The sequence below is a fragment of the Elaeis guineensis genome, chromosome 15 (genome assembly GCF_000442705.2).
Source record: "Elaeis guineensis isolate ETL-2024a chromosome 15, EG11, whole genome shotgun sequence".
In the NCBI taxonomy this organism is placed as follows: domain Eukaryota; kingdom Viridiplantae; phylum Streptophyta; class Magnoliopsida; order Arecales; family Arecaceae; genus Elaeis; species Elaeis guineensis.
Genome location: NC_026007.2, coordinates 14,486,232 through 14,503,514, shown reverse-complemented (window position 1 = coordinate 14,503,514; position 17,283 = coordinate 14,486,232). Strand labels below are relative to the sequence as shown.

General features: G+C 37.0%; 1 protein-coding gene across 4 annotated transcripts in view; it reads right to left on the bottom strand.

The window, feature by feature from the left end:
- Positions 1-1,634: 1,634 nt before the first annotated feature.
- The window catches only part of LOC105034211 (uncharacterized), a 125,659-nt gene continuing 110,010 nt past the window's right edge, over positions 1,635-17,283 (bottom strand). For 2 of the 4 annotated variants that reach the window (XM_073249365.1, XM_010909265.4), the window contains one exon: positions 1,995-2,499. In XM_073249365.1, coding sequence (XP_073105466.1) covers positions 2,484-2,499 — 16 coding nt within the window. In that variant the 3' untranslated portion in view covers positions 1,995-2,483. Of the gene's footprint in view, positions 1,843-1,994; positions 2,500-17,283 lie in introns of those variants that run through there. The other 2 variants (XR_012137165.1, XM_073249367.1) reach the window with 2 other exon arrangements.

The window sequence follows — 17,283 nt, the reverse complement described above, 5'->3', positions numbered from 1 at the left end:
GAGTAAGGATTGACCTAGAATTTCTAAGAATAACACCGCCATCAAGCTTCTCTTGACTGCAAACCTGATGTCCAAGTGATTACTTTAGTGGATTAGCTGGCACATGGACCGATAGGGTACCTAAGCCGGCCATCGAGATAGGGATCGATGCTGCAACTTTATTAATACTCCTCTAGAAAAAGAAAGAGATTAAGGTCCAAGTTGAGAGGACAAGAGATACTTTCTCAATATCCCATCATGTCGAACGGCAGAGGATATACTTAAATGCTTCTGACATAGATCATAAACTCGCTCGACGTACAGTGGACCGTAAAAGAGATGGTGAGGCAATGTGGCATATAACTGATGAGCGGAGTGATACGACTAGATGGTGAGACCTATCAGATCTAAGGGAGGATGGATAACCTGACGTCCCTCAGTTTAAGCCTCAGATAGGGATCAGAAAAGGCATAGTGCAGCCGAACCCCTAGAGATCAGCTCCGCCCAACGATTGACGAAGGCAGACTTCCGCATTTAAGGGGTTTCTCTCCCCAACAGTTAGTATTATCTCGATTTCTTCTTATCCAGCTGACTGATTCTAGCTAACTGATTCTTAGATCAATCATCAAAAAAATTCAAATAGTACTCAAAATACATCAAAAGTTTCTTCGTCCTTCTGCAGCGACCAAGGTGTTACCCCCTAACAGAAAGCATTACCAATTGGCAGCACTAATATGCATCGCCCAAGAAAATGGCAGCATAAACACCTCACATTGATGCTTGCATAGCCAATGATTTTGGGAATTGTCTGGAAAACTTTGCCATGCAAATTCATATAAATAGTTAAAAAAAATGCCACCATTGACTATAAATCCTGCAACAAAATTATAACTCACAATGAACTGCCATCCGTTGTAGCCTGAAAATCAGCTATCGCATGGAGTAGCTTGACGAAATTCTCCTGGATGAACAATTAATCCTCCTTAGAATGACCGTGCAATATCATTCGCCTAAATCGAAGAAATATTGACCTTTGTATTATTTTATTCTAGTGCCTTACATGGTCATCAGCTCTATTTCAAATGCCTGGGGGCAAAAGAGGGAGAGACAGCAGAACAAATCTGCTCTTAGAATAATCTCAATCAGTTAAGCTGAATGAGTGGAAAGTTTCTTTCCATCCCATTTTTCCGCTCCAGCTTTGTGTAACCTAGAGCAAAAATGGTACCTCAATGGGACATTGTGGAACAAGGCAGGACAGGGTATATTCTGGTTTGTTCCAGTTTATTCCACATCCAAACAACTAAAAGAAAACCTAGCCAGGATATCTTCGCAAGGATAATTTGATGAAACGAGGTTGTTGAAAAATGAGGTGTAGAAGTCACAGGAAATTCGATCAAAGTCATGGACAGTTCCTTTGGGCAAAGTTTACCAGTGTAAAGTAATGTATGCCAATTCTCGGTGACATCATCAACAGAAAATGGATTCAAGGGAGTATATTGGGAAAGAAGCCCGTAAATTGCAGATGACATAACGAATAGCTGCATATATGACAAGCAGAAAAAATGTAGATATGCAACAGTTCTTGATTCGGAGAGAATGAGAAAATCCAAGAATAAAAAGAAAAGGAAAAGATGCAGTATAATTTTCCAAAAATAGAACAGAAAAATCTCTAGGCTATACTTTTGCACATCCTTAAGCAGAACATGACAAAATTATGTCTTGATATGCTTAAGCACATCAGTACTGTAGAGAGAGAGAGAGAGAGAAAGAGAGAGGAAAAAAAAGGAAGCACATCACTACTGCATTGAAATACCCTAGTGTGGCTTTCCAGGTGATCTAGACAGTATGTAAGCAGCTTGCGTTCTGCAGCACAACAAACATTCAATTAACACATCAGAAAAATGTTAATCCATAACCAAAAATCATATTTTTTTGACTAGGACCAACATATTATATCCAATGCATATGTACATGACTTCAATCATTGGAGATCAGGACCAACATGGCAAGAAAGATGAAGAGGAAAACCACATTTCTGATTCCCCAAAAACAACTCTTGATCGTTATACATATTCAAAGCAAAAAAGTAAAACTCAAGAAAAACACAGAAAAACAAACTGAAGCAATATAAATAGGCATGAAGAAGAAACAAATGGGGAAAGAAAAATGATCAACGTGCTCTTCTAACAAAGGATCCCTAAAACTAATCAGAATATAACAGAGTTTCATGGGCAGGAGTCTTCCTTCTTGTTAATCTTTTCTCCCATTCATTTTCTTTAGAATTGTGAAAGTCAAATCTTCCCTGCTTTCCTAGAAACTCTCAAAGAGTACAGAATATGTTAGCCAGTTCTAGCTGGCCTACGTCTTTACCTTTTCCATTAATCTAGAGTAAGGTTTTAAAGGAAGCAAAAGAATCACAGGCTTTTGATGCTTAGATCATTGACTCTTTCTAAGACCAAATGTATCTTCAAGTCCACTGGTAACTTTTTTTCTCCTCTCGGCTATCATATCTGAATATGCCTGACAAACAGAAAAATAATGACATAAAAATCAGGTTTCAAATCTATGGTAATAATATGCTTGAAAAAGAACAGACACAAAAGGGCTATAATTTTCACAGCAAGATCCAAGTCAAATTGATGTCTAGAGCTTTAGTTACTGAAATTAGCATAGCTTAGAATGTTAACCAGGAAAAGCAGTTTGCAGGAAGTCACCATCAGTCCTCCATTAGTTCAGTTTAACCCAGCATATTCATCATTTTTTCCTAATGTTGTTTGATAAAGAATTACAGGGTGAAATAATGTTATTGAGTGTTATTATAGTGTATTGATTGTGATTCGAAGCTTAGAAGCCAAAAATAAAGTGATATACATTTACACACCAATTTTATATAACTCAACTGCTGGCTCTACAATTAACTTAGGATATATAGCATTAAGAGATGCATAACCAACATTAGTTGGAAATCTTTTATCCGGAAAAATGGTCAAAAGAAGATGTAACTAACTCCAAGATGCATGTTGTTTGACGATCATAGTACTGATGTACTGTTATTCAGAGAGTCTGATGACGCACATCTCAGTTAAAATAGACGAGACAAGAATACAGGTGGATGCTAATATTAGTTATAGGGAAAAATCAAAAAATAAGTTGTAAAACTAAGCTGAACTACAAAAGAATATTTTGGAAAAACATTAAGGGGAACATGAACGCAAATTCAAATTAAAACTGACATCCAGGACCACAGTCAGATTTTGTGATCCCAGATTTTTTCTAAAATGGAATGTAAAGAACTATGGAGATGTTTTGATATATTCAGAGCAGTATTTAGGATATTTTAAGCGCAGGACATTAATAGGAAGGAAATACTTATAAAACACTAGTAGGATGAATCTTGCTTTTTTCACGCAAGTATTTGGTCATAAAGAGAGAGTGGGCATTTTGGATATCGAAGAAGGAAAGATCTGGACAAAGGTACATAAAACAACTTGCTTGGATGCCCAACAACTATATCCATATAATATCTCTCACCATCCAGAATGGCCAAAGAGAGGTAGAATGTGATGTCAGGGGCACCTAAGCGATGTCATTCACTGCATAATCTCAAAATCTTCAAGATTCCAGAAATCACCTTTAAAACAAATTCAATTGAGATTTTAGATGTTGGTCCATGCCGAACCAATGTCACACATGGGTATCCTATTTCTTGCAGGGTATCGAAAAATACCACCTAATATCAAATCATGCTTGTGCAATACAATTTGTCATGGCCTAGTATTGACAAGTACTGAGCTAAAAAGTTTCGAACCAATCTTTCTTTTGTTTTCATCATTTAATTGTAACGTTACCTCGATGCAAGATACAGGTGTCAAAAATCTTAGTGTTTTGAAGAATCCAACAATACAACCTTAACAAACTTGCCAAGTTCAATTTTAGACAATGAAATCGCCTTAACTTAATGGGAAGAGCAAGTGATATTACCTTGCTCTCCTTTCCTCACCATTCCTCTCTTTTTCATTCTTCCCCCTTGGTTTCCCTCTCCTCCTTCCCTCTTTGAGGATTTAACCTATAAGTCCATTGTCCTCTTTCCTAGGCCATATCAACATGTCAATGCACACTTCATTTGGCAATGGTGCACTTTTAACATTATGCCATCATCAATTTCTCTATATGTATGTGATGGAAATGCTAAGCCGCCTTTACATTTACACTAGGCATGGATGCAAATCCTGATTTGATTAGGATTTTTTTAATTTGTTGATTTGATTTGAAATCCTAATTTGATTAGAATTTTCTTAGCTTGCTGATTTGAGTTGATTTGCTTTCAATATTTATAGGATTCTATATTTATTTTAGGTATTTCCTTATTTTGTTAAGACGTTGCTTAATTTCGCTACTTTCCAATAGTGGGGTTATAAGCTAATAAATATAGGCTTGTAAGACATCATTGGCATGTTTTGATTGATTGAGTTAATTTTACAGAATTTCTACCTAGCTTCTCTGATTACTCATCCCTAATTTCTTCTCTTACCTTTGTTTTGCCATCTGTCTTCTTTTTCTTCTTCTGTTCTAGTTTGGCATCAATTGGTATCAGAGCAAACTGCGATCCACAGTCGTTGTTTGCATCACATAAACAACTCACCACCATCGCTGCCACAGAACTCCAGAACCCTTGTCGCCATTGGAATCGTTGATAGCCCTCGTCATCACCATCGTCAATTTCAGAAGGTTTTTATTGTTCCTTCGTCGCTAGAATCCAAGCCTCCACCATTGATCGACTTATCATCATCATCACCGCTCTTTGACCCTCATCGCATCCGAAAGGCCCACTCTCTTCCCTCTCTATTGCCGCCGCTGCTCCCCCATCCCTTTGAACTACTCGAACAGCCATGAACTATACCCACAACTTATAATTTGCGTGACCTAAACTCAAGTCCAAATCTATACCCACAACCAGATTCGGATCCAACCCAGTTTAAGACTTTAGATCCGAATCTGACCTGGCCAAAAAAAAAAAGAGAGAATCTGTTTGCTGTCCATTCTGAGAATTTTGTAGCTTCAATCTCTTTCAAATAAGTATGCACTTTTGAGTCCTTGGAAACTTTGACACAAGGTATGCCTTCTCCATACTTGAAGTCGTGACTAATTCCATATTACTTGATAAACTAACAAATTGCAAAGGATCCAAGTAAACCACTAAAGCCTATTTGCCTTTGCTTTTATTCAAAATCCTGCTTGCTTGCACCATATTCACTTAGATTTTTAGAATTTCTTCATTCTATTTGCTTGCGTAAAAAAATTAATTATTATTATTTTTCCTCACACATCACTTCATATAATTGCAATCATTAATTTCATGATTTTTTTTGCAAGAAGAATATAGCAGTTGGAGGATTATTACTCGTTGCAATTTGAATTCAAACTAGCATTCATCTTTTTACCTAAACTTCTAAAACCATAAATTGTTGAGATTGAAACACTATGACTATTCGAGAACTCTCCCATGCCTAGGACGCATTGGACAAGCGGGTCGATACCCTTGAACATAAAGTTGATATATTCCAAACATCCATGGACCAATTTTGAGAAGAGATGATTAAACAGTTTTCTCAATTATAAGTTGCTTTAGGTAAACGTCACTCTAAGGGTAACTATCCAGTTTCTCCAAATGTCGAGCATATTGGCAACACAAGTAACCGGCATAACCTCAAGGACTTCAAATGCTAACCTAGGCTTACTACCTACTCCTGCTGTTCCTCCATTGCATCATGTTAGGATTCCTATTGTTAGGAGGGGTAGAGCACCACACATTGAAAGGAGATTTGCCTCTACTGCAAATCCTCCTCCAGTTGCTTATCACAGAGGACTCCCACCTGAGTTAAGACACATAAAAGGGAAGGATCCCTTATCTCAAGGATGACCAAAGAGCCTACCCCAAACCTCGAAACTCCCATGCTAGGCACCGTGATGAAAAACATGAGAGACCGCAAAAGCACTCCCCTCGATACCACCACAACCAGCAAAAATATTATCCTGATAATTCAAGAGATATCACTAAGAGGGTAAAGGTTGAGACCCATAGTTTTGATAGCAAACTAGATCCCAATACCTTCTTAGACTGGTTTGCAGACATGGAGGATTTCTTTTAGTAATATGATATGACCGATAGTTAGCGAGCTCGTTTTGCTAAAATGAAGCTCATTGGCTCTGCAAAGCAAGTGCAAATGAATCTAATGCATCTAAGATGAGATCCTATAGACTCATAGGTGGAAATGAAAGAAAGATTGAGAGAAGTACATCCCCACGTATTATAAGGCTCAGCTGATCGAACAAATGCTCACCCTTAGACAACTATCTTTTAGTGCGACTGAATATTTATCTAAGTTTGAGGAGCTGCTCACCAGATGTGATATCAATAAGCAACCATGGATGTTGGTCACTCGATTTATCATTGGACTGAGGCCAAAAATTAAAAGGGAGGTTAGTCTCCATTCACCTAATTCTCTTGAGGAGGCCTATTATAAGGCCTTAGAAATTGAGAAGTTTCACAAAATGTCTACTCAGAGGTGCACGACCTCCTAAGCCAAGGAGTCATTTCAGTCTAGAGTCACTAAGAGTACTCTCTGTGACCTCATTGCTTCTAAGGGAAGTAATAGTTTTGCTCAGAGGACCTCAACATATCCGGATAGAGATGCTAGTGTTACCAACCCTCACTATAATATCTCTAACATAAAGTGCCATAACTGCCATGGTAAGGGTCATATCATAGTCCAGTGTCCTCAACGTACTCTAACTTCAGGTCATGACACTGAAAATCTATCAGCTGAGGATGATATCCAGGATTTTGAGGCTGAGGAGCATGTCGCCGAGTACGAGGATGATAATGTGTTAGATGTATGTCCTAAAAACCCATACGGCTGATACATTGTAATCAGTCTAGGACATAATTTTGTACTTAATACATTGATTCGATCCATAAAAGGATTTCTTTTTCATTCAAGAGTAATGTCCTTGAATTGTCCATGGAATTAATACTTCGATACATATTCTCAAAGTATTGAGAATTAGAGATATGTATAATTAATTCCCAAATACTCCCGATCATAGTATCATCATGAGGATGGTGATTAATCTGGATAGACCGGCGCACAGATCACTTCTTTCGAGATAGATGAGTCTCTGATTTACAATATAAAAACACTGAGCGACAAGTGCAAGTAGTTGTTGGAGAACAACTAGTACTGAGCGTGACCATACGAGAGATCACTTGAATTTTTACTCGATCGTCAGTGATTGTCTCGATGCTGTAGTTATGTGAATGATCCTTTGATCAGTAATGGTACGACTACTCGCAGTGAGGCTGCGAAATTTGACTGACACATAAACATGATCTCAATGAGTCCTTGTAGTGGATGTTGGCGATAGTTGGTCCACTGTAGAAATAAGGTGCGCATCAAGATAAAATTTATTGATCTTGATAGAGAGTAGTCCTATGAGATTTAAGAGGCTAAGTCCAAGAGTCTGTGGCCACAGCAGTGTGATTGATGGAAAAGAATTTCTATAAGGATCACAACTGGACTCGAGCTAATCGAATCTATCATATGACTGATGATGAAGTTTAACGATTTATCCATGACTTGTCATTTAATCGAAACTCATGATAGAGGGATTAAATCACATGTGAACTACACTTTGAAATTCTTTTTCCATTCTACTGGGTTACTACTACATACTGCTAGGTGTCACTGATGGATTGTGAGAGCTCACTAAGGTTGCTCAGAATCGACAATCCTTGATGAATAAGAATGAAATTGTTCTAATCTATTGAAAAAAAATTCAATGATACTATGATAGAGATAATGATATATCTTTTTACCAGATAGAAGTGAACCAATAAGATCACACAACAAAGGGATTAGATCTGAAATAAGCAATTGAGAGCTCACTAAGGTTGCTCAGGATCGACAATCCTTGATGAGTAAAAATAAAATTGTTCTAATCCATTGAAAAGAGTTTCAATGATACTATGATAAAGATCATGATATATCTTACTACCAGATAGAATTGAACATATAGGATCACACAACAAAGAGATTAGACCTGGAATAAGTAATTGGACTTATGAAGTCTCAATTAGATTTAGAAAAATCCTATTGGATTCAGGATAACCTTGCTAGCACATGGTTGGACCCAATTTCTTCTTTACATTTGAATTATTTATTTGATAAGATTAATTCAAATTAATTACCTGTTAATAACCTAAATGAATTAGATTTATTAGGCTCCAATTGTTGGGTGTCTAGGATTTTGGATCAAATGCATTAAGAGTTCAAATCCTTAAACAATTACTGTGATTGTTTGCATGGGGTGCTACTTGATTTGATCAAATTGGCCATGCCCACTTAAAAGAGGACGTATGGGACCAGCATGGGACATCCCCTAGGCCCCATGTGGAGTGTGAGAAAGTGGGTGCAAAGGCTCCAATAGTTGGTGCCTAATGGATCTTCTAAAGGGGGTCAAATAACTAAGACAATAAGGATTCCTAATGCAAGTAGGACTTGTATTAAGGAGCTATTTGATTTTGAATAAGATTCAAACATTTTACTTATTTAAAGGGACCTTCTTTGAGGCTCTTATCATAAGATTTCTAGCAACCCCATGCCTCCCAAGAGTCTCCTCACGCCTCCCTCTCTTCTCCCTTTTTGGATCCAACACCCAAAGTTGGGCGTCCTCCATCTTCACGCCCAAAGAAAGTTGGGCGTCCCACCTCTTGCTTGCTGGTTTTCAAACCTTGGTTGCTGCATAATCAAGGAAAGAAGAGCAAGAGAAGAGAAAGATCAAGGAACGGATCAAAGAGTTGATCACGATCCAGATTTCATTCTGATTTGCAGGATGATTGTTCTTAGAGAAGAAAGATCAACACCAAAGAGGACTGTTCCAGACTGATCCTAAGTGGATACCCATAAAGGCGGGGCATTTGCACGGCTAAGAAAGAACATCCTCTCTTCCAAATTCAAATTTAAAGAAAGAAATTACGAAACAGGTACATGATTCGATCACCTATTTAATTACAGCATAAAATTCAGTATGTGTTTAGTTTCAGCATATGAAGTAGATCCTTGTGTTCTATATTTTTATGCATACATGATTAAGATTAAAAGATATTTTAATCTTCTATTTCACTGCATTGTTTAAAAAAAAAATTTGAAACATACATGCGTGCCCCAATACGAAATTTCAACAGTGGTATCAGAGCCACGAGTTTTATATGCATGAAATTGACATATATGTTTGGAAAAAATTTTCAAAATCTAATTTTTCTTGATACATGAGATGTATAGATGATTGCTTTGAATCTGAAATTTATTTTAATTTTAATTTTCAATTCATATATTTGGTATGTGAAGGCATGCATAGATCTAAAATTTATTCTAGATCGATTTCTAATTCATGTATATGTGACATGTAATGCATGCATAAATCTAAAAATTAATTCGACCTGATTTATGATTCATATATGAAATGTATGATTGCATATTTAGGTCTGAAAATTATTTTTAATATGATTCATAATTTGTATATAAGATATATGATATCATGTTATGATCTGAATTTTTGTTTAGATCTGAATTTTTCATATATATATGAGATATATACTTATATATTAAATCTAAAAATTAGTTTCATAATTTAAAGCTTATCTTTCATGCAAAGAATGTAGATCTGAAATTTAATTTTGGAATCTGAAATTTATGATTATGCATGAGGATTTTGGTCATGAGAAAATCAAAAATTAGGTCAGATAATTAGATTACATCTAAAATTTTTTATTTTAACATAATAGGTCTAATTCGATTAAGTAATTGATCAAACCGAGTCGAGTGTTGATTAAGACTATATCAATTAAGTTATAAGATTATGCAATTATTGTTGATCAAATCAATTAAATCCATATGTAGAATCGATTAACCTAAGAACCTAGTTCGGCTCGATAGCTTGAGCCGGATTTGCTTAAGCTAACATATTTGGACCAATTGACCTATTGGTGTCTAAGACAAGTAATTGAGAAATGGTTATTTAATTGGTTCTGTTGACTGACCTGATCAATTTATTGATGTCTAAGAAAAGAAACGAGGGGACCCCCACTGATCTCCACCTATCTGGCCAATTTGAAAAATTGAGTCTTGAATAAGTTGCTTGACGGTTTGGTTTAGCCCATACCAGTTAGATCGATCATATGATGACTGATAAGATGCTTATCAGACCTAAATCTCCCTATAAATATTAAGTCCATAGATCTTCCATCATTGTAGATGTGTGGGCGTGCTACTGATGTTGATTGTTCTCGACTAGTCACAGTGGTTCAGTTGCACCGGGAACACAACTACTCTATTAGCAAAGAATTGCTCCAGGGTAAGGATGGGGTTAGGCTCAATAACTGTTAGGTGAGGGTCCCAATGATGATTTTGCACCAACTTGTGAACGATGGGTCGAGATTAACCAAGTAGTATGGTCAATAACTGTTAGATGAGCCCACATAACTTAGAGACCAAATTGCTGCAACATGCTTAGAGAAGCATATGGACAAAAAGTTGTTCATATATCGGCGTGCATGTTACCAATAACTATTAGGTGAGATACATGATATCAGTGAGACCGCAGCACCCACTAAGAATCCAGTTGTCGCATTAAGATTTTTGTTTCCCACCCGAAGAGTGGAGAAATCTGAAAAATTAGTGAGTTATTGTTTGCTTCTTAAAGTCTCTAGAGCAAATATTAATTTAAAGTATAAAAGTCTAACTTAAATCTCTACTCTCGCATTTAAACCATGTCAGCTTTAAACCCTCTAGTCCGCATTTTTGAGTCCAACCGTTTGACTGGAATTAATTATAAAGACTAGTTTAGAAATCACAAAATTGTTCCGACTTTTGAAAAATTAAGCCATGTACTTGACTAGAAATTCCTAGTGTTACAAAACCATCCTACTGCTGAGCAAAGAACAGCTTATGAAAAGTGGACGAATAAAGACAGTCAAATTAAGTACTATATGCTGGCATCTATATCAAACGAGTTGCAAAGCCAGTATGAGTATATGCCCATTGTCAGGACTATGATCACTTACCTACAAGAGTTGTATGGTGAGCAGAGCCGTACAGCACACTTCGAAGTGCCCGAGCATTTATCCTCTTCGATTACACCGTTAGGATTTAGATTAGATTTGAAAGACTGTTATTTTGTTCCTGTAGCTAGTTGGAATTTGATTTTCATATCTGTACTAGTACAGGATGGTTTTGATTTTAATTTTAATAAAAACTTTTGTTCTATTTATTTACAAAATAAATTGATTACACGTGATCTTTTAATTGATAGTCTATATCACTTGCATGTTGATGTAAATGCGAATTTAAACGAGCAAATAGTGAGTATTGTAAGTCAAAAGAGACCCAGAGATGAAATTAACCAAAAGTACTTGTGGCATCATAAACTAAGCCATATTGGAGAGGACAGGATAAACGAATTGGAAAGGGATGGGATCCTTGGCTCGATTGATTCAGAGTCGTATCCAGCTTATGAATCTTGTCTTCAAGGAAAAATGGCTAAATTATCTTTTGTGGGACATGGAGAAAGGGCCACTGAGTTACTTGCCCTGCTACACTGACATATATAGGCCATTTGATGTGCAGGCCAAGGATGGTTATGTCTACTTCATCACCTTTATCGATGATCTGTCATAGTATGGATATGTGTATCTGATGAAACACAAGTCTGAAGCCTTTGAAAAATTCAAAAAATTCAGAAATGAAGTAAAAAAACAATCAGACAAACCCATTAAGGTTCTTCGATCTGATCAAGATAATAAATACCTTAGTCGAAAATTTTTGAGATATTTTAAAGACAACGGTATAGTCTCTCAATGGACTCCTAGAACACTTCAACTCAACAAGATATCCGAAAGGAGGAATAGGATCCTATTAGATATGATCAAGTCCATGATGAGCTCACTGATTTATCCTTATATCTTTGGAGACATGCCTTATTAGCTGTAATATATTTATTGAATAGGGTTCCATCAAAATCTACTCATCACACCATATAAAATATGACATGGTAAAAAACCGAGTCTAAGTTTCTTAAGACTTGGAGATGTCCGATCTATGTCCAGAGATAAATGACTAATAAATTAGAGGATAGATCTGTAATAGCTCATTTTATTGGATATCTAAAAGAATCAATGGGATACTACTACTTTCTATAAGATCACAATATGATTGTGAGTCGGAATGCCATATTCCTAGAAAAATAATTCATTCAGAATGATGGCAGTGGGAGATTAGTTGAGCTTGAAGAGAAACTCTGAAGAGTAAAGAGCTATGGATCCTCAGGAGCCCATTATTCATAAGCCAGTAGTTGATGTTCCTCCACCATCTCATGCATCTAACAGGATATCCCGACTTCCTGAAAGATACATGGGTATGTTTACAGAGGAAGTAAAGAAAATATTCTATATGAGAGATAAGAGTCATGATGATAATCCTAATACCTTTGACGAGGCGATGTCTGACATCGATTTCGAGAAATGATTAAATGCAATGAAGTTAGAAATTGACTCAATGCATTCAAACCAAATATGGACCTTAGTGGATCCACCCGAGGGTATAATACCCATTGAATGTAAATAGATCTACAAAAAAGAAAAAAAGATGCCGATGGAAAGAGACCTATAAAGCTAGACTGGTGGCAAAAGATTATAGTCAGCGTGAAGGCATTGACTATCAGAAAATCTTCTTGTCCGTAGCCATACTGAAATCCATCCGCACTCTGCTTGCTGTTACAGCTTATTATGATTATGAAATCTGACAAATGGATGTGAAAACTACTTTTCTGTATGGATATCTTGAGAAAGATATCTATATGGAGCAATCTTTGGGTTTCACATCTGGTGATGGTGATCATAAAATCTGCAAGCTGCAAAGGTCCATATGCGAATTAAAGCAAGCTTCTTAGAGTTGGAATCTTCGTTTTGATGATGCGATCCATTCGTTTGGTTTTATCAACAACGAAGAGGAATCTTGTGTATATAAAAAGATCAGTGGGAGCGCAATAATATTCCTTATATCGTACATGGATGATATTCTCCTCATTAAAAATGATATTTCCATACTGACCTCGGTCAAAAGATAGTTGTACAAGAAATTCTCTATGAAAGACCTAAGGGAAGCATCCAATATTCTTGGAATAAAGGTTTATAGGGATAGACCTAAAAAAATGCTAGACCTGCCACAAAAGCTGTACATAGAGAAAATGCTGAAGAGGTTCAACATGAAAAACTCTAAAAGAAGTCTCTTACCTCTAAGACATGGTATTCATCTTTCTAAGACAATATGTCCAACCACATCTGAGGAAGTTCAGCACATGAGTAGGATTCTTTATACCTCGACCATAGGGAGCCTCATGTATGTCATGCTATGTACTCGACCTGATATTGCCCTTACTATGAGTGTCACGAGCAGATATCAGTCGAATCCAGACGAGGAGCACTGGATAGCAGTAAAGAACATCCTTAAGTACTTGAGAAGAACTAAGGATTTGTTTTTGATCTTTGGAGGAGGTTCTGAGTTGCGAGTCGAGGGTTATACTGATTCGGACTTCATGTGATGATAGAAGATCTACGTCAGGATATGTGTTCGCATGCAATGATGGCGCAGTCAGCTGGAAGAGTTTCAAGCAACCCATCATAGTGGATTCGACCATAGAAACTAAATATATCGCTGCTTCGGATGCTGCAAAGGAAGGCTCTGATTCAAAAAGTTCATCGCAAAATTTGAGATTATGACATCGGATGCCATACTACTTTATTGCGACAAGAATGGAGCTATAGCACTTGCTAAGGAGCCGAAATCTCATTAGAAATCTAAGCACATCAAATAGCGGTTCCATATCATACGTAACTACCTTGAAAAGAAATATGTCGAGATATGAAGAGTAGACTCCGTGGATAACGTGGCAGACCCCACTAATAGAGCAATTGAACCAGCCAAAAATGAAAGTCCACCTTGAAAAGATGAGACTTAGATTAGTGGTCCATTGGCTTTAGTCCAAGTGAGAGATTGTTAGATGTATGTCCTAGAAGCCAATACGGGTGACACATTATAATCAGTCTAAGGCACAATTTTATACTTCATACATTGATTTGATCAATAAAAACATAAATTTTTTCATTGAAGAATAATGTGTCCTTGAATCGTCCATGAAATTAATACTTCGATACATATTCTCAAAGTGTTAAGAATTAGAGGCATGTATAATTAATTCCTAAATGCTTCCGATCATAGTATCATCATGAGAACGGTGATCGATCCGAATAGACCGGTGCACAGATCACTTCTTTCGAAATAGATAAGTATCTGATCTACAATGTAAAGACACTAAGTGATGAGTGCGGATAATTGTTAAAGAACAACTAGTACTGAGTATGGCCATACGAAAGATCACTTGAATTTCTACTTGATCGCCAGTGATTATCTTGATGCTGTAGTTGTGTGAATGATCATTTAATTTACGATGGTACGACTGCTCACAGTGAAGCTGCTGGAGTTTGACTGATACATAAATATGGTCTCAACGAATTCTTGTAGTGGATGGCAGTGATAGTTGGTCCATTATAGCAGGATGCACATCAAGATGAAATCTATCGATCTTGATGGAGAGTGGTCCTATAAAATTTGAGAGGCTGAGTCTGAGAGTCTGTGGCCACAGCACTGTGATGGATGGAAAAGAGTTTTTATGAGGATCACAATTGGACTGAGCTAAGCGAATCTATCATATGATTGATGATGAAATTTGATGATTTATCCATGACCTGCCATCTAGTCGGAACTCACAATAGAGGGATTGAATCACATATGAACTATACCTTGAGGTTCTTTTTCGGTTCTACTGGGTTGCCACTACATACTACTAGATGTCACTGGTAGATTGTGAGAGCTCACTAAGGTTGCTCAGGATCGACAATCTTTGATGAGTAAGAATGAAATTGTTCTGATCCATTGAAAAGAGTTTCAATGATGCTATGATCTACCAGATATAATTGAACCCATGGGATCACACAATAAAAAGATTAAATTTGGAATAAGCAATTGAACTTATAAAGTCTCAATTGGGTTTAGAGAAACCTAATATCATAGTATATCTCACTACCAGATAGAATTGAACCCATGGGATCACACAATAAAGAGATTAGATCTCGAATAAGTAATTGGCATAAGTCTCAATTGGGTTTAGAGAAACCCTTTGGATTCAAGATAATCTTGCTAGTACATAGTTAGATCCAATTTTTTTTTGCATTTGAATTACTTATTTAATAAGATTAATTCAAGTTAATTACCTGCTAATAACCTAAATGAATTAGATTCATTGGGCTCCAATTGTTAGGTGCCTAGGATTTTGGATCAAAGATATTAAGGGTTCAAACCCTTAAATAATTATCTTGATTATTTGCATGGGGTGCCACTTGATTTGATCAAGTTAGGCGTGCCCACTTAAAAGAGGACGTGTGGGACCAGCATGGGGTGTCCCCTAGGCCCTATGTGGCATGTGAGAAAGTGGGTGCAAAAGTTTCAATAGTTGGCGCCTAATGGATCTTCTAAAGGGGGTCAAATAACTAAGGCAATAAGGATTCCTAATGCAAGTAGGACTTGTATTAAGGAGCTATTTGATTTTGAATAGGATTCAAACCTTTTGCCTATTTAAAAAGGCCTTCTCCAAGGCTCCTATCATAAAATTTCTAGCAGCCCCATATCTCCCAAGAGTCCCCTCACGCCTCCCTCTCTTCTCCCTTTTGGATCCAACGCCCAAAGGAAGTTGGGCGTCCTCCATCTTCATGCCCAAAGGAAGTTGGGCATCCCACCTCTTGCTTGTTGGCTTTCAGATCTTGGTTGCTGCATAATCAAAAGAAGAAGAGCAAGAAAAGAGAGAAGAAAAAGATCAAAAAGTTGATCACGATCCAAACTTTATTCTGATTCGCAGAGTGATCATTCTTAAAGAAGAAAGATCAACACCAAAGAGGATTGTTCCAAGTTGATCCTGAGTGGATACCTGTAGAGGCCAGACACTTGCGCAGTTAAGGGAGAACCTCCTCTCTTCCAAATCCAGATTCGAAGAAAAAAATTATGAAACAAATATGTAATTCGATCACATATTTAATTACAGCATAAAATTCAGCATGTGTTCAATTTCAGCATATGAAGTAGATCCTCATGTTCTATATTTTTATGCATGCACGATTAAGATTAAAAGGTGTTTTAATCTTCTATTCCATTGTGTTGTTTAGAAAAGAAAATTTTGAAACATACATGCATGCCCCAACACGAAATTCCAACACAGTGAGGATGGACAAGGCAATGATGACAAATTTTGTAAGGTCGTGAGATATATTTTGTGTACCTCGATGAGCATCGATAAATGGAAGCACACTTGTAGTTTTCACACATGAAATGTGGGGATGCAATGTGCAAAGTCATCATTGACGAAGTTGAATGAATGTAGTTTCAAAGTCAACTCTTAAAAAGCTGAAGTTGCAGCCTAAACCACATCCCCGATCATTCAAAGTGGCATGGATTGACAAGACTTCCTTGCCAATTACTAAGCAATGTTTAGTTCTTCTACAGATGGATGATTACTCGAATAAAATCTGATGTGACATCCTTCCTATGGATGTATGCCATATCTTGTTCGGTTGACCCTAATTATATGATCTAGATTGTCACTTATTATGGGCAAGACAACACTAATGTGTTGAGGATTAAAGGTAAAACCATACGGTTTCTACCCACCAAACCCTCTAAGTCGGATAAGATGGGACAACACTTGTGTTGAGGATTAAAGGTAAAACCATATGGCTTCAACCCACCAAACCCTCTGAGTTGGATAAGAAGATGGCACATAGAACTCTGACACCCTGTACCTCTTTGTATGCTTTGAGTTCTTCTAGTGTGCATGCTTCGAGTTCATCTTCTCAGTGAGTTGGAAAGAAGCACCTCCATCTTCTAACTAATAGGGAATTTGAGAAAAAGGGCAAAAGGTCAGGCGTTGTTTTAGCTTTGGTAGCCAAAGAGGTTTCACAAGGGCCACCTCAATCACGAGTTGACCTTCATCCAGAGGTCAGTTAGTTGTTGCATCAATTTGAAGATGTGACACTGAGCAGCTTCCTAGTGAGCTACCACATATAAGGGATATACAACATGCCATTGATCTGGTCCTAAGATCCCAGTTGCCTAATTTGCCTTTTATTATAGGATGAATCCC